This window comes from Marmota marmota, unplaced genomic scaffold (assembly GCF_001458135.2).
Source record: "Marmota marmota marmota unplaced genomic scaffold, marMar, whole genome shotgun sequence".
Taxonomy (NCBI): Eukaryota; Metazoa; Chordata; class Mammalia; order Rodentia; family Sciuridae; genus Marmota; species Marmota marmota.
This window is the reverse complement of record NW_025999853.1, coordinates 30,629,749-30,648,567: the sequence shown is the minus strand read 5'-3', so window position 1 is coordinate 30,648,567 and position 18,819 is coordinate 30,629,749. Positions and strand designations below refer to the sequence as shown.

The following is an 18,819-nucleotide window of genomic DNA, read 5'->3' as shown; positions in this document are numbered from 1 at the left end:
CTGAGTTCTTTATCTTGGAGTCCAACATTCCTAAAAGAGTAGGAGACTTTGATGGTGAAATATCTTACACATGCATCTCCCTCTTTAGTTACTGATTTGAGATCTCTCAAGAGCAGACTGTGCAGGTGGCCTTATTAACTGTCTGTAGAAATTTAAGATAAGACATAGGTTATAATATATTTTCATGCCATATTTCACTAATGGGATAAGTTATCACAGTAACCTGTCTTAAATGCAATTGGGATGATATTTCAGCCACCCAGCTACTAAAAAGAAACACATGTGGAAGAAAGCTAAGTTTCTGACTCATTCATTTATGGGTAAGTGAATAAATATCTTCAGTGAATTCTCAGCAAAATTCAAGTATAAGGATAAAGAATTTTGTCACATGTTCTGACGTGCATATAGTTGCAAAATATCTTAAATATTTTTTGAAGAAACATGATTTTGAGGATACAAAAGATGTATTTGCAAAAGTGAATGTATACTCTTTCTTGAGTTCATATCTTACCAGCTATCATTCTGTAGCAGTTTGCAAAGCTCCTGCAGAAAGGAAAATCTTCATAGTAAAGGAGGATTCTGGCTTAAGGAAATATTTAAATCTTAATTCTGAATATACGATTTATTTCCATCTTGATCAATCATAGGATCTCCGGTATAAAGAAATATATTTCAGTCTATCTCATTCTTAAATATTTAGTAAATGTGCTTTCCTATTTTCCAAGTTCATTCTCTGGTCTAAAAATTCTTAGCAGAAGACTTTCAAAATTATATTTAATTATAATGTATCTTAGGAAGTTTACTTTCAGTTTTTTTTCTTAAGGCATTTCTAATAAATTTAAGGGAAATTCTAAAATTTTATAGGGATTGAACCCAGGATTGCTACCACTGAGCTATATTCCTAGCCCTCTTTTATTTTGTATTTTGAGACTGGCTATCAACAAGTTCCTGAGAATCTCACTAAATTGCTGAGGGTTTCACTGAGCTGCCCAAGCTTACCTTGCAGTCCTCCTGCCTCAACCTCCTGAATGGCTGGGGAATTCACATATGTGCCACCACATCTGTCTAACCCCTGTCTTTTTAACACTTCAAAATAGAGAAATAAAATTGGGAGATAAAAATCATCCACTAAAACTAAAACCCAGGAATTTCTTTTTTTTTTACTTCATATTCTCCAATTTATTTCTTTGTATTCCTTTGTACAAAGGCATTTCACAGAGGAATAGTACTATTGAAGAACAAATGTGATATAGTGATTAAGAATAACTGTTTCTTACTTTGGAAATCAATAATTTGAGATGTTTGACTACATAGGGATTCTTTATGGGGATATCCATTCCTATATGTGTAGCCCCTAAGACTGAATATCAATAATAAGACAGGAAACAAGGATGATCCTAAAATAATTTTCTGCAAAATCTCATAATATAGATGAAGAGTTATATATCTCTCTCTATATAAATTTCTGTCTGTAGAAATTTAAGATAAGACAGAGGTTATAATATATTTTCATGTCATATTTATCTCTATATATTTTTCATGCAATATTTACATATATATGTATTTATATACATATATATGATGGTAAAAATTGTCATTACATTCTACATTGATCTAAGAAGCATAATTTATTCAGAAACTTTTGGATTAAGCACATCCATCTTAAAAACACTGTTTTGTGCCTAGTTTTTGTTTTAATAAATCAACCACTGTCTACTTGGGCAGAGTCAATCAATGCATACCATATGGCTTAATGAAAGGTTGATATTGTTGATGTAATTTTTGTGTATTACATTAGAAATCAGTTTTCTTTTCTATTGGTTATTTTTTCAAAAATTCATTTGTGATTTTTTTCAACAAATAATCACCCCTCCCCCCACCTCATGTGCTAAGAGTTATACTAGATATGTAGTTGAGATTGGTGATATTTTTATTTTTCAAGTTGCCCACAGTTTTACAGAGAACCTAGATAGTAAAGCACATAGTTCAGTAGGCTATGCTAAGTAATCTAAAAGAGCACAAAGTGTCATTTCACTTGGATGAAGCTGCAGCCTTCTGGGTGGGGAGAAAGTTTTAAGTAAGTAGAAATATGTTCTGGATACCTATTGTGGTTTAAAAAAAACACAACAACTCCACGGTTTAGTGGGCAGAACAATAACCATTTTATTTTGTTCATGTATATTGCAACCCAAGGAATCAGAAAAGGTCCAGAGGCAATGGCTTGTCTCTGCTCCATTATAACCAGGACATCCACTGGGGAAGGAAGGACTGGTTGGAGTGTCACAAACTTCTTGGAGGCAGAATATATCTACTTGGAGAACCCACCTCCAAGATGAGTTCTTCACTACTCAGTAGCTTACCTGGAACAGAGACTGCACATGTCCAGTCCAGCTGGACAGTCTCAGTATGAGGAATCTATTTGAATTCCACCTAAATTCAAACAGGGGGGTTGGGAAAGGTCAAAGGCCTCACCTTCCAATGGAAGGAGTATCAAATTATTTTTTCTTATGGCTATGTTTAAATTATCATGGGGTAGGGCAAGAGAAAAGACTAGAGAAGTAAACAGAGGTCAACTTAGGGAGTCTGAATTCTATACCTAGGAGCTGGGATTTGTTTCCTGAATATAAAGGAAAATTGCTCTGAGCATTTTTAACAGAGGAAAAATGAGGCTATAACAACTTAGAAAGACTGCCCTAGTGACAGGGTGAATCCCATTTCTTTTTTTTGTTGTTGTTGAATAATTAGTGATGTATTTCAATAAGGAAAAATGATAATACAATAATGGAAACATGATATGGAAGAGAAAGCAGGAAGAGTTGGGGAGAAATAAATTTCAGCTTCAGTCTCCAGAGGTTTGAGTTGTTAATGGCACTTCTAGATGATGGTGTCTAGCATGTGACTCTGGAGTTCAGGAAAGTGGTCAGGATCAGAGATATAGACCTGAGAACATTTTCTTAACCACTTTTAACCAGTTAAGCTTGATACAAAAGGAATAGAAGAGTATAAAGCTAAGGGGAAGAGGAGAACTCAGTCCAGAACTCTGGGGATCCAAACACCCGTGAGTCAAGTGAGCAGACAAGGAGCACTGTTTTGCAGAATAGATTTTGTTTTTCTACCTTATTAAAAGCAAATAATGGTTTTTTAAAAAGGAATGCCTCATATTCTGAGTCATTTTATCCTTGTCTTTAAAATTATCTGTAAACTTTGGAATATAAATTTTACAAAACTCTATTTGAAATGCATATCTTCATCTAATGACCAACCATGTCATAAAAAATCCCCATTTTAAGATATTTTTTAATGTGCAATGTTGATAGTTACAGGTTCTAGAAATGGCACCCAGTGTGTTGTTCTGGAAATAATGATTCTTAAACATCCTATTGGACCAGTTTCTGATGATTCTTTCTAGAACTCTGTCCTAGAAGAGTTTCTATTGCTGACTTCAGAATTCAAGAAGATTGGATAATATCAAGGAAAATTGGGGGTAGAATATTGCTTCATTGTTTCTCCCTTCAAGAAATCATGTGCCCAAATTAATTTTAAACTTGGACACCAGGAGCCATAGTTAAAGCTCAGCTCCTATACTTCTCAGGGCCAAGCTTGTGGGCTTTTGTGTAAGGATATGGTGACATTGAAAGTGGTAGTTAAGAACCATCATTTTTTGTGGTGGGAAAGACTACTAAATACAGGTAGATGAGGCTACTTTAGAGATTGATAAATATGATATTACATCTATAGGATTTATACAGATATTTACAGGGCCTCCAGGGACTCTATAATGTGCATCTGAATTCCAGTGTATTTTTGTTTTAATTGTTTATTTGTACCAGACATTGTTCTAAGTGCTGTACAGTTGACTCCTCACAAAACATTTCTGTAGGTGAAGCTATCACCCTTGTTTACCAGATGAGGAAATAGGCACAGAGATCAGTGAGCTGATATTTTAACGAGGGCAGTTGGCTCCACATTTTGTGCTACTAGCCAATATACTACATCTTACTATTGGTATTTCAGTTTATCAGTTCACAGAAAATATATGCATCACTTTCTGCATATCTGCATAATGTTGTGTGTTTTCCCTTCCAAACTTGAAGTGAATTCAGTTTGCATTGAATAACCCATTACATTTTTATGAAGAATACATATGTTCATATACATGATTTTAAACGTTATATTTCTCATAGTGAAATAGTCATCTCTGCTTAAACCTATTTTTTCCCAAATTAAATCATTTAAACACAGTGCTAATATATGGTCATAGACAATAACTTCTTTTTGAATAATTTATTAATTGATTGCATAAATGAATATTAGATTAATGTGAAGCATGAACTAGGTCAAAATTCTCAACATCAGTGTCTGTCACTTTCAAAATCTTAGGAATGTGAAGTTGCCTTCTTATTTATTCATTAGTTTGTCATAAAGTTTATTCTGAGTATTTATGTACTTTATAAAAGAACTATTAGAGTAAGATTGTAGAGTCTGCTGTGTAGGTAGATTTGCTCATTCATGAATATCCATCCTCCCAAGACTTTCTCCCCTCCTTGAATGTTGACATAACTTAGAATTGGAGTTTTGATTTTTCCTCTGTTCTGTTCCTACACCACACATAGATGTTCAACCTCCTTTTCTTACATTATTTTCCCATGTCACTGTACAGTTCAACTCAAGCCAGAGGCCCAGGAGTCATTGTAGATTTTTTCCCCTCTTTTCCAGTTCCTGTGTCCACTATTTCAACAGAATCTTTTGCTTCTATTTCCTGTGCTTCTACCTTCATTGAGCTCCCATCAAATCTGGCCTGAATTATAGCAGTGATTTTCTATTTGGTCTCCCCATTTCCAGTCTAGTCAAGTTTTCCAACCTCCTTTCTTCCTTTATCCCTCCTTTATAAGTCTAAGAGAAGGATGTATCTCATCTAAGAAGGTATCATTTATTCTACAGTTAAAACCTTTTGATAATTCTCCAGATGAAGGCCACATTCCTTAGCAAGTGGATATGGCGCTCTCTAGGATATTAGGGAGAAACAGCAGGTGTAAAAGTAGTAGTTGTGAATAAGAAAAGACAAAATATTTTAAATGACCACAGTAATTAACTATTACTTCCTTCAACTGAGATTTTTGATGAAGCTTGATAATAATTAAAGGAGATGAAGTTGTGATGTGTGAGGTTTAGGTATTTTGATGAGTTTAATAATCCCCCCATGCATTATATCTGATATATATATGTAAGTTTGTATGTGTGTATATTATATATATACTTGTGTGTGTATATATAATATACACACATACAAATTTACATATATATATATATATATATATATATATATATCAGATATAATGCATGGGGGGATTATTAAATATATATTTAATTTTAATTTTAATCTCTATTGAGATACAATTCACAAAAATAAGACCTACCATTTAAAACATACAATTGATTGGTTTGGGGCCAAGTCATGCAATTGTTCAACCATCACCACTCTCTAATTTTAGAGTATTTTAATTATCTCACAAAGAAACCAGGTGCCCATTAGAAATCATTCTCCATTCCTCTGCCTTATATCACTCACCATAAGCAACTGCTAATCTATATTCATTCTCTATTGATGTTCCCATTCTGGACACTTTATATGAAGGAAACAATATGACTGATGTATTGAATGAAGTTTTTAAAAATTCTTTAATATTTATTTATTTATTTATTTTTATGTGGTGCTGAGGCTCGAACCCAGCACCTTGCATGAGCTAGGCAAGCACTCTACTGTCAAGCCACCACCCCAGCCCCAAATGAAGTATTTTTTTTAATGTTGTCTCTCTGAATGCCAAATAGTATCAACTGAAAGTGGGTTTATTTATTTCAAACTTATAAAGGTGATATTTGGTAGGTAGGATAAAAGAATTATTATAATGCCTTGAGGATCTTTGTAAATCTACAGGGCAATGAATAGGCAAAGAAGCATGACAATAATTTAAGTGAGAGTCAATTTCTAAGAAGATAATATGGCATAACAGAACAGCATAGAATTTTGGAATTTAACCAACTTAAATTCAAATTTTAACATTGAAGTTTTATAAGATGTGTTACATGTTTATATAAATCTGCATTTTAAAATATCAGTTTTCATGTTTGTCAGATGCTGAGCATACAGAGTGTCAGCTGTATGGGACCATTGTGAAAAATAAATATGAAAATAGACATAAATGCCTTTCATTTAATAAGGATACAAAAAGGACTATTTATTATCTTTCCCTTTCTTCTTTTAACATACTTATGATAATTACAATATTGGATAAATCTCCCTTACGTAGAAGGTAAAGACATAACATGTCATATTTAATAATTCCCCTTGGAAGTAGCAATCAATTACTTAGTTATTGAACATAGACCAACCCCATAATATGGACTGAGAGTGTACAAGCAAACATAACATGATTCCTGCCCAGGAGAATAACACAACCTGTTTAGTAGACCTTTATCCTGATCAATTACCACACAATCAAGATAGACTGGGAAATATCAAGGAAGTATTTAGAAAGGAAGCTCTAAAGTTTGAAATATACACTTGCTGTAAAAGGAATGGAGGAATAGGTTTGTGTCCAGTTTTTAAAATATTCATGACCATAACATTAAATCTTGGGAGATGGGACAGTGATTGAACGTGTATTTGAAAAGCAGGAGTAGTTGGATATACCTGTTTTGTCAGGACAACTAAGGGAGATGATTTCTAGAAGGGACCTGCTGACAGCTAGAGCAACAGTGTGATATAAGATGAGCACTGAAACAGGGCTTGAGGTGCTTACATTATGCTATTTAACTCTGGAAACTACATCTTTTTCCCCTCTGGGGAGACATTTCTAGGTGTTCTGCAGAACACAGCATTTCTAGTTTTAATATACATAGAAATTATATGGGGATCCTTTTAAAAATGCAGATTCTCAACCTGACATAACTTCCCTGTGTACATACATGGATACACCACAGTGAATCCCACATTGTGTACATAATTTTATCAAAATGGACTCTATTGTCATGTATAACTAAAAATAACCAATAAAAAATAAAATATATATTCTGGCTCAGGAAATATGGGAGGGAACCTGAAATTCTGTACTCCTAACAAGTCTCAGGTGATGCCAGTATTATTGGTCTACAGACAACACTTTGAGCAGTAAGGCTCTAGTGATTAGTAAGAACGGGTCATCCAAAGTGTAAGATGTGTTTACTTTAAGAAGCTTTCTTTCCTTATACTAAGTGGATATTGTAATTCCACATGAGGATTTACACTAAAGCTGGAATAGGAAGTTCTGAAATTTGGATCCTGCTGTGTTTTGAACAGCAGATAAGTCCCATTCTTATTTAAAAACATAGATTGTATATAGTTGTGTCTTCTTCCCTTCCACATTCAGGAAAATGAACAACATCCCTTTGATGTCCCCCTTTACCAGAAAGGTAATCTCAGGTCCTTCCTTAGGAGAACTCCCAGTGAGTCTCAAAACATTTACTTCTTCTGTGTTTTTGCTTCTGACTTTTGTTTTCCTCTTCCTCATCTATTAGCTAGGTGTTTCATGTGACAACATTTCAGGAAAGAAAACTGCAATCTTCACTTCGGGTATCTGAAAACTCCCACTTCCTTGGTCTTCTGACCATTCACTTACGCCACTTTGTCTTGGAGCTGTGTTCACATGTCCCCTGTGTCTGTTATTAATACACTGCAAGTTTGCTGTGCCTGTGCACCTGCCTCGTCACTAATCTGTGATAAACTTAGAGGTTGGGAAGTAGTATTATAGACCCTGTGAGGAAAAATGCTTTCCTGCTGTCTAGGAAGAGAGACATAAAGCAAAATGATTTTTATAAGAAAAAATAGGAGCTATTGAGAAACAAAGATTTTGAGAGACAATCAAAAGAGTTATGAGCAAGATGGGGAAAGATTGAATATGTAAGCAGCTGAAAAGAAAAAAAATGCAGAGAAATAAAGAGGAATGTGGAGATTGAGGATTTGTGATTTCTAAGTGATTTTAAGGCTAAAGTAATAACTTAATTTTTAAATAACTGATTACCAATGCACAGCTAAGCCTCCTAAATTTTATTCCTATCTTATTTTCAAATGAGAACAAAAAACAGAGAGAGGTAGCAAGGCATGAAAGCAAGTTGGCAGCAAAACTATAATTAAAATAGCAAGCAGCTCGTTTGTAATTAAAATATACATCTACATATGCACATATGTATGTACATATGTATATTCACACAAATGCAGTGCCTTTAACATTATGAAGTATTAAAGAAATGTGAGGCGTATGCCAACCTTGTATTTTACCCACTGGGCTCTTGATAGATGATAAAAAGACAGCTAAATAAAAAAGAAATTAAAAAGTTCTTACAAGGAGACTATGCTTCTTGGTGTATAAACATCTGTGAGTCGTAGAGACTGATGTAGTTACAGGCCAGGCATTTTTGACCAGGCAGCTATTAGAAATTCAGATTGGTACAACATTTCTTTCAATAGTTAGAATCATAAAAAATAAAATAAAAATTAGAATTGATTTTCAATAGATTAGTTGATTAAATAGTAAATAACATAATATATACTATGTATTAAAATTTAAACATAATAAATAGACTCGTGGAATGGCAATGTTACCCTACTATGATAAATATAAATTCTTTTCAATACGCTAAGTACTGTGGCAGTTATACTTGATAGAGTAATTAATTTCTTCAAGTTAGTAATACTGCAAATACTTCTTATATTACTTTTTATTTGTTAAAAAACTAAATTCCATTTAAATTCCTCATGGACCCCCCCCCCCAATCAGATTCGACCTTTTACCGACTTACCACCTACCTTGCTTCATTTATTATCAACTTTTCATAAAGGTTTAACAGTTAAATGTTTAACAACAGTTTAATGTTTGATTGAGTCAGGATCTAAATAAGGATCCATACATGACAATTACTTTTAAGTTATTTTAAGACTATATAGGTTTTCCCTCCAAATATTTTTTTGTGCAATTTGTTTGTTAAATGAATTGTGTCATGTGTCATGTTGAGAATTCCACAGTCGTCTTCTTTTTCTCTTAACTGTATTCCTGGAATACAAGTCTTTCAAAATGCATCTCTGTTGTCCAAATAAAAATTGTGTTAACAATATACTCCCTATTATTAAAATTATGCAATTGGTTTGGTGATGTAGGTCACATTTTTTTCCAAAATGTACTGTTTTCTCTTTTAATAAGAGAAAGCAGGCAAGCTCTCAATGTCTATGATAGTCTTGGCACATCTTATTAAATAAAAAAAAAATACCAGGAATTTTATTTCCTTATAAAAAAATCACAAAACCTTCATTTCTCTTTTCATCAACTTGAATATGTTTCAAGTGCATTTTGTGGGACTTTTCTGATAAACTATTTTATCCTTTGTAATAATTCAAGCAAAGAGATTACCTTGAAGAAACCTTGTTATGTTTACAATTTTAAATAACTAAAATTATGTTTTTATTACATGAGAAGGTAAAAAAAAATGCAGAGATTCCATGTGGATCTTGGAGATGATGGCATGTTAGGTGTACTTGGTGTTATTTACAGTGGTCCTTTAGAAGAATTTAGTTATGATGGACACAATTAGGAAGTATTCCCGTGGGAATGACAGCGAGAGTAAGGCAGCCCAAATAAGAGAAGCACAATTAATGCTTGGGTGATGGTTAAGAACTACTCTTGAGTACAAAATGCACGAGGTGACAAAGGTAGAACATAGGGTGCAAATGTAAAGAAGCACTGTAGAACTCTTTGAATGCTAGAATATACTTTTCAGTGCCACCAATCTTCTTTATGTTTTAGGAAATTTATGGTTTATCTCTTTGCACTTTTCTTCCTTCACCTATAACATCAGGAGATAAGACTAGATACAGTTTGTGTTCCTTTGTGGTTCTAATTGTCCCATTCTATATAATGAGTTCGGTAAGAGTGAAACCTTTCAACTCCTCTATTTAAGAGGCACTGTGGAAAGTGTTGAAAGCTTGAGTTAGTGTGATAAACCTGGGAATTGAAAGAGAACAAAGATGCAAAAGGATTTGTAGCGGTCCAAACAGCATGACTAGATATTGATTGCTCATCTGTAACAATTGAAAAGGAAAAGGAAAAAGTCGGTTCTTGTGATTTCAAGTCCATATCACTGAAGAAATTTTGCTTCCATGAATAGAAATAAAGTTATTAATGGAAGGAACAGAAGATAAAAGAAAGCAAGTAGTGATTTTTGGTGTGAGTTTAAAGATCATGAACACGTCTTTTATGTAGTTGATATTTGTGGCTGGAAGTATGTAGATGAGGTTAATGCTAAAGGGTAACATTTTAGTTCAGATCTTTGTAGGAAATAAATTACTAAGTGAAAGAATGCATAAAAGTGTTTGAGGAAAGAAGGAATACCTTTGGGAGGAAAAGAGTTGGGAAACTAAGATTTGTTGAAGGAAAAAAGGACACAAGAATGTAATAGACAATCAAGTGAGCTTGGCTGTCTATGAAAAGGAGAGATTCCAAAAATAGAAGAGTCACGTGGTCAAATTCAAACATAAATTTGGAAAAACTCTGGTATTCTTCAGAAATGTAAGAGAAGCAGGAAAGAAGCTAAATGTCAAGAAATTAAAGTAAGAGAACTTGTTTAGAACAAAAATAAGGCAGCAAATACTGTATTCTTTCAAAAGAAATCAGAAAACACATATGGGCAATAAAATCAAGATGATTTTGACTAAATTACTTAACCTCGCTGGACTTGGTTTTTCCTTTATTTCTAGTTCTATACTAGGAATTATATTATGGTATTTCCTTAAAAACATGGAGCAAAATCAATGAGGTAGTCTCATTTCCCTCAAAGGATATATGCTGCTTGATTATTATCTTTATTACATACATTTGTGTTCAAATTGGAAAGTATAAGACAAGAAGTAGTCACTAAACTTTAAATGGTTCTCTTATTCTTGGACAGACAAGTTAACTGAGAAATTCACAAACAATCTTTCCTCTCTTTGAGTCCCTTTAAAAAAAAACTTTAAATTTTAAATGAATATCTCATTGCATTGGTATAGTTTCTTTTTTTTTCTTTTTTTATAATTTATTCTAATTTGTTATATATGACAGCAGAATGCATTTCAATTCATATTACACATATATAGAACATTTTTTTCAACAATTCTTAATAGCTAAACTGTGGAACCAACCTATATGCTCTTCAATAGATGAATGAATAAAGAAAATGTGGTGTATATACACAATGGAATATTACATGGCATTAAAAGAGAATAAAATCATAGCATTTGCAGGTAAATGGATGGAGTTGGAGAATATAATGCTAATAAGCCAATCCCCCAAAACCAAATGCTGAATGTTTTCTCTGATATAAAGATGCTGATTCATAATGGGGAATGGCAAGGGTAGGGGGAAGTATGGGAGGAATAGATGATCTCTAGATAGGGTAAAGGGGGAGGGAGGGGAAGGGAGGAGGCATGGGGGTGGGAAAGGCAGGTAAATGGGATGGACATCATTACTCTAAGTACATGTATGAAGACATGGTGAGACAGTTTATTTTTTACTTTTCATTTATTCTGGTATTACTATTACTGAGATAGTTTGGCCAGTTATAACTAGATGTTCAGTGTGGTTAAAATACAGAATGTATTCTATGCAAATAACCATGTATATAACATGACAAATGTAAAAAATAAGTGTTCAATGTACCCGAAGACTTCCTCTATGAGGACGTCTGTGTTACCCGAGACTTGCTCAGAGGACTAATAATTAATTTAGGAAACAGATCCTGATCCTAAGCCATCTTTTTCTTCACTAAAGCGCTCCTCGCTGCTGGGCAACAAAGTAACTGGATCAATTGCAGTAAGGCTCCATGTGACCCTTGTCACCCTGATGCCAACACCCCAGTGTTGGTCCTGTTTCTTTGAACACTAATTCATCAACTCTTAATAACTAAAAGACAGTTTAACTTAATATACAAATTTGCATTTGTTTTATGCAGTGTTATTCTTCCAAACTTGGCTTACTTAATTCTTTCTTATATGTCTTTGAATGAAGATTTTGATTTAAAAAATCATTAAGAAAGGCAACTCAAGAGTGCCCAAAATTGTTACCAGTATTTGTTAAGCTTGTTTTTCAAGAATTTAAATACACTTATATTTCAACTTTGGGTAGACCCTTCTTTAGAGAAAAATATTTTACTGTACATTTCCTTTAAAAATTTTTGTCTAGTAGAAACAATAACTTATTACACACAAACCCGCTTGGATTTCATAAGATGCAATAATACTATTAAGAATATTAATACTATCACACAATCATAATTTTAAAGTTAATAATGCCACATCTTATTACCAGGGTGGTACTGCATTGTTTCATAGTGCATTCATAGTCCAAGGTCATGGTGGTTATGTTGCATTACCATAGTTTTCTTATTAAGTTATTCTTTATACATGTTCATATGTGTTCCAATTGCATTTCATGAACTCATAGTTTTCTTATAAGTTTGTGCTTTCTTTCCATGTTCAAAGAATCTCTTTAATTCAATTTCTCTGTTTCTCCTCATACAGTCTGACAGCCAGATATGCAACTCAGTCTAATCACAGTGGAATTGCAACCAGTCAAAAAAAGCCTACTAGGTCAGTTAATATCTCTGATTTATTGCTTGTTAGTGATATTCAAGTAAATACCCAGTGATATTTTGTCCTATCACCATAATTTTTTTTAAACATTAACACAGTTCCAAATGCAAAGTTTAGAGCACTGAATTATTCTGAATGGATTACCATATAGTCTCAGGAGCAAGCATGTGTTGTTAGAGATTAAATGGTTTTGGCTTCTTTTATTTCATTTTTGTTATACACTATAAATTGCAATGAAGTCTAGGTTCTAGGCTTAAGTAAGTCAAGAAAATAATTTCTTTGTTGGCCCCTATGATTCTTTCTGGGTGACAATAATCTGGAAATTATACCAGATTGCAGTTGCTTGTTGAGATGGGTGTGTATTAATTATTGCACATTTTGAAGTGGAACTGAGAAACACTGGCAGATTTGGGTGGGGAAGTTAGCATCAGATTGTTCCTCTATCCATAATAGTTTAATTTTTTGCTTCTTTATGATGTGTGTATTTTAGAGACACATAATAATAAATGGCAGTATAATATGTACTGTTTGGAAAATGACAATACATAAGAATGTGTTGGAAAAGTTTGTTTTAAAAGAAAATATTATGTTGCTGAAGGTGTGATGGTAGTATGAAGCCGCTGAGTCAAGCCATAGCTAAAGTATTTTGTACCTCTGAGTAGTCTAAGAGTTTGTGCAACAATTCAGTCCCGGGGAAGTGGCCAGGGTGGTATATTTGCCCCTGCTTCATTACCGAATCCTAGTATATGATACTTGACCTCAAGGACTTCTGATGCCTTGACCTGAGGTAGGTGCTTTCTCCTTTGCCTTGGTTTTCTATATCCTTTTCCACAGTAGTTAAATGATTCTGGAGAGACAAATCCTAAGAAGTATTTAATTAAAACTTACAATGAATGATATAAATTACGATGTGCAAGAAACCAGTGACCTGCCATGTACAATGGGCATTTTTATTATCCCCTCTAACACTTGGACATGTAAGATGTATTTTAAGTACTTTGTTTTAATAGAACATTTCTCTTTCACGTCCTTTCTGTCTCTCTTCCCCCCCCCCCTTTTTTTTCTTCATCTCATTTCCCTTTTTATTACTTTGATGAATGATCCGGAGGCTCTGGCTGCCTGTCAAATTAGGGTAATGAGAAGAGCAAATGTACTTTTTAATTTGTTTTAATTTGTTCTTCTGAGGACTGAAAAGCACTTGGCTTCATGGGTCACAGTAAACATTAAAAGGCATTTTAATTGCTTTCTACAAATGGGTCAAGTTTCATTGCAAGAAGGGCAAATTTTGTGACTAAATCTGTTTACACATGTAAGTTTGGAGTAGGCTTTCTAAGACTATGGTTATATCTACAAGACTTGTTCACAAATTTATTATGATTGGGACGTTTGGCCAAATTAATTAGTTTAGTCCCATCTGCAGAGTGAAGTCACTGATACTCCTCATGTCTGCAGTTAGTGTGCTACACTTGCAAACCCTTGTAGATCTATTTGAGCAAAAGTTTAATGCTGGAATCATTTGGAAAAGATTCTAATCTGTATATGACATAACTTCTTATTAGCAAAATAGCTAAAGGGAATATTTATTAGCCATTTGTATCTAAACTGTAAAACACTTAAAATTTTGAAACTATTGACTGTTCCAAGAAATGAACACTTTTTGAAGCTACTATTTGCGTTTTTCTGATGTTCATTTCATTTTACAGTTACTGAAAGTACTATAAAAGTATTTATACTTTGTAAGGATTTTATTTCTTAAATAACCTACAGAAATAAAATAGGTAGTATTATAAAGATGAATTAAAATTTAAGTATTGTAATAACTGGATTTAGAAATTTTGACATATAGCAGATAAAATGCTCTGTTATTTTTAAGATTTTATAAAAGAAAACTGTTAAAATTTTGTATTGTATCGATAGATTCTGGGTAGTTTGTTCTTTTTCTTTTCTAATAGGAATTTTCAGAGTAGTACATAGTCATGTTCACAAGGTGGCAGCACCTACAAGCAGAGATGTCAGGAACCTTCAATAATGTTTTCTAAATAGACCTTAGTGTCAACACTAGTTCTTAATTTCTAGTTTTTAATTTATATGGATCGGGTTTAATATAAATGTGAAATATATGATAGTAATATACAATAAAAATTAGGCACAGTTTATGAAATAATCAAGAGTTGGAGTTCTAAAGGGGAAAAACAGTGAAATAAATTATCTCAACTTATATTTAATTATAGTTCAAATACAATAGGTAGGTCACAACCTCTTGTCAAACTGCCTTTGATTATAAGATAGATCATGTGTATTTTTTCACATCTTGTTTTTTCACATACAAAGAGTAGCTCAGCCTGCTGTCATAAAGCTATTCTAAGCTGTTATTTTCCTCCTAATATTGATTTCCTTCCTAGACCTGAATCTTTTTTGGTCACATCTCCTGTATGATCAGGAGCTAAAGCCTAGTTGTGTATTTTTGACAAGTGAATGAAAGCCTTTTTTGTGAGGCAGCCCAGTCAAATATAATTGAACCCATGACCTTAATACTGGCACCATACTTAGAATAGCATAGCTAACTAGTTTAGATAGTCAAAACACAATTCCTGTTTGCCATTTGTACAGTTACTTTCCTCTTGTTACTAATTTACAAGACTTGGAATACAGCTACCTGAGATAAACAAATACTACATGTATTAAAAGAATAAGTTAAACAGCTGCAAATAGCTGATTAATATGCCGAGAGTCTAAAAGTGAAGTGTTACCATTTCCCTTACTTTTCCTATAATTATTTAAGTACTTGGAAGGCAAAATTTTATTCATCAAGAATGGAGTAAGTTTGACTATTTTAGTGAAAGGTCACCTTATTTTAACTGTTCTACATTATTACTGGTCTTTGGGGGCATGCTTATTGAAAAGTGAAACAAGATTTGTCTGATAATTTCTGACTCTGTTTTAGCTATTTGTCACTTAAACCACCATTTTCTGCAAACTCGATTTTAGAAAATCCTGAACTGTATTTTTTCCATTAACTCTTCCCTGCTCAGAATCTCATGCTCCTTATTTTTTGAAATGCGGGTTGTGATGTAATTTTTCTTCTGCTATTTCAGGCTTCCAGGACCCTCTAGGGTGCCAGCTGCAGGCAGCAGCAGCAAAGTCCAGGGAGCCTCCAATTTAAATAGAAGAAGTCAGAGCTTTAACAGCATTGACAAAAACAAGCCTCCAAATTATGCAAATGGAAATGAAAAAGGTAAGTGTTCATCAGGTTTGCCATCAAGGACCCAGTCTACACAACTCATGAGTTAACCCACTAAATTTAACATTTGAGGAGTGATATAGCCATTGGATTGGAAATACAATCAGTGGAGTTATCTTATATTTCCTAACTCGAAATAGCCCTCCTGAATTTCAGTTTTCTTCAAGGCTTTTCTTATCTGAGAAGTATATTATGGAATGAACTTGTTCATTTTAAAGTGGTTAATTAGATACCTGAGAATAAAATCTGTTTCAGAAGAATATCTCCTCCCAGATGCATAAAAAAGCATTTTTTATGTCTTTCAAGTTCTATGAAAATTCATCCTGAAGTTATAAAGCTATATTTTATTCAAATTTTTGGTTTCAGTTTATATAAGTGCTATAAGTGGGCAGCTAAAGTTTGAACATCTTATGTATTGAGATATAATTATGATAGGTCTGTACTTTTGAAAGTATAGGTCTGTACTTTTGAAAGAAGCAGAATAAAGTTACCTCAGTTTTCCCCAACTTATTCATGTTTATTGTTTCTTGAATTATCAACTCATAAAATCTTTATGAAAAAAATGACAGTGGAATTCTATGTTAAAGGCTATCTCTCTGGGTGGATATAGATTGTGAATAATAATAATAATAATAATAAGCTTTCTCTTATTCAGACATAAATAAAGATTATTTATAAATCATCTATATGTCACCCAGTTCCCTGTGATCTTCAAAGTGTGCGTTTAAAGAAGGGTTGGATTGATGCTGCCATTGTGGAAGAGGAAGTGATAGTGATTTGATAGAGGAAAGTTCCATCTGAATCACAAGGAAATTAGGAACCTGTACTGTGGTAATGTGAGTGAGTGCTGGAATGACCAGGATGTTCTGTTGGATTTCAGAACAGTGTTTTTGGACCAATGGAAGTTTAAACTTCTTTTTTTGGTGCTGGGTCCTACGTGGAACAGCACGTAAAATTAAAAAATAAATGATATGTTTAATTAGAAGAACACATGGCAAATTTGCTTTGAATAATTCAACCAAATAGCAAATCTTTTGCACTGTTTAGAAATTATAAATTTCTTCAGATAGGTGAATAATAAGAGAATTTTCTCTTATTCGAATGAAAATTGACAGGATCTATGTACCAGATACCCCTTTTTAAAAATATTTATTTATCTATTTATTACAAGTAGGTATATATGACAGCAGAATGCATTTTTATTTTATTGCACACAATTGCAGCACAACTTTTCATTTCTCTGGTTGTTCACAATGTAGCATTGCACCATATGTGCAGTGTTTATCTTATCCTCCAACTAAAACATAATTAGGCAGACTGTAAATACTTCAGAGCAGAGCATTGTCTCCTGATCTCTGCAATATCACCAGCTCTTGGGTAAAAAAAATAAAATAGCATAGACGTTTGGGTCTTGCCTTTAAGACACAGAATAAAGCTTTTGGTTTAAGATTCTGAGAAATATTACAGAAGAAGTACAGTTTTTCTGGGGGAGAAATGAAAAGATATTTTCTCATGGAAAAATTATTTTTCCTCATTCCATGACCTTCCTAGAAAGTTTCTGTAACATATAACAAGAAGTACTAGCATCTTGAATTTCTAGGAGAAACTAACAGTCTTACAAATAAATATGTGAATATGCTGATTGGACTTCTATGTGTCCATTTAAACAACTTGATACTATAGGTTATAATAAAAAATCCAAAAATAGACTAGCAATGACATTTTCCATGGCCATTCCATTTCATGTCCAGGAGTAGAGCAAAATCAGAACGTGGAAATATTTATAATAACCACAAGGTGGAGACAGACATCATATGATATGTGGTCTTTCATCACATAAAGAAAATGTGAAAATTCTCTAGATACATATCTACAACAAAAGAACAAGAGTTTTTTTCTGGTAAATTAACCATTAATTTTAATTCTAAATAATTCAATATAAAGTGTGTGATCTTATATCCAGGTATTTATAGTACATCAAATGTAAGCATTAAATGTCTATAAACTGCCAATAATAACTTTAAATCATGTTATGTGATATAATACAGCTGAGGGTTTTTTTAAACATGTAACATGGCATTGCTGTTAAAAGTAGAGTTACTTTATATCTACAGAACCAATATCATTGTTTCCTAATTAATCTTATGTTCTTATATTTTGTCATTTTATTTATTTATTATTTAAACATTTATTTTTTAGTTGTAGGTGGAAACAATACCTTTATTTTATTTTTATGTAGTGCTGAGGATCGAACCCAGTGGCTCACGCATGTTTGGCAAGCGCTCTACCTCTGAGCCACAACCCCAGCCCCTATATTTTGTCATTTTAAATTATAGAAAAAAACAAAACTATCATAAATATTACATAAAAAAATAATAAATAATTACCCTGCATTCGAACAGCACTTTTTTATTAAAATGTTTGATTTAAGCTTTTTGACCTGAAGATTGGTAGTTGTAGCATAACATACAAAAATATAAAATTTCATGTGTCAATTTAAAAAATAAAAATAAATTGAAAATACAAGTTTCCATCTGCTGGTAAGTTGATCTTTGCCACAAAATAGTTTACTTATATATCTTAGGTGTGACCAAAAAAAGTGAAAGTTGAAAAAGAATTTTAATAGGTTACAGTATTATAATAATAGAAATCAAAAAGTACTAACTTGAATATTCTATTTGTTTTTCCTCCTTGCTTACTAGAAAATGGAACATTTAAGCTTAGTAAATTAACATATTTTATTAAGAATTAATCAAATAATCTGTAATGTGCTCCCTGAATGCTTTCTACTTTAGAAATATACTTTCTATGTTCTTTAACAAGTCTTGGGTGATGAGTTGTATAAATCAATTCAGGGCTATCTAGAATTTGTAATGGATAGTAAGGGTTTATTCCCAATTTTTAAAAAATTTCATTTCTTATT

At 32.9% G+C, this 18,819-nt stretch overlaps 1 protein-coding gene across 1 annotated transcript in view; it reads left to right on the top strand.

The window, feature by feature from the left end:
- The window catches only part of Nav3 (neuron navigator 3), a 339,372-nt gene that overhangs the window by 134,584 nt on the left and 185,969 nt on the right, over positions 1 to 18,819 (top strand). The window contains exons 6-7 of the mRNA XM_048808249.1: positions 12,584 to 12,652; positions 15,751 to 15,890. Of these exons, the coding sequence (XP_048664206.1) occupies positions 12,584 to 12,652; positions 15,751 to 15,890 (209 nt within the window). The remainder of the gene's footprint in view (positions 1 to 12,583; positions 12,653 to 15,750; positions 15,891 to 18,819) is intronic.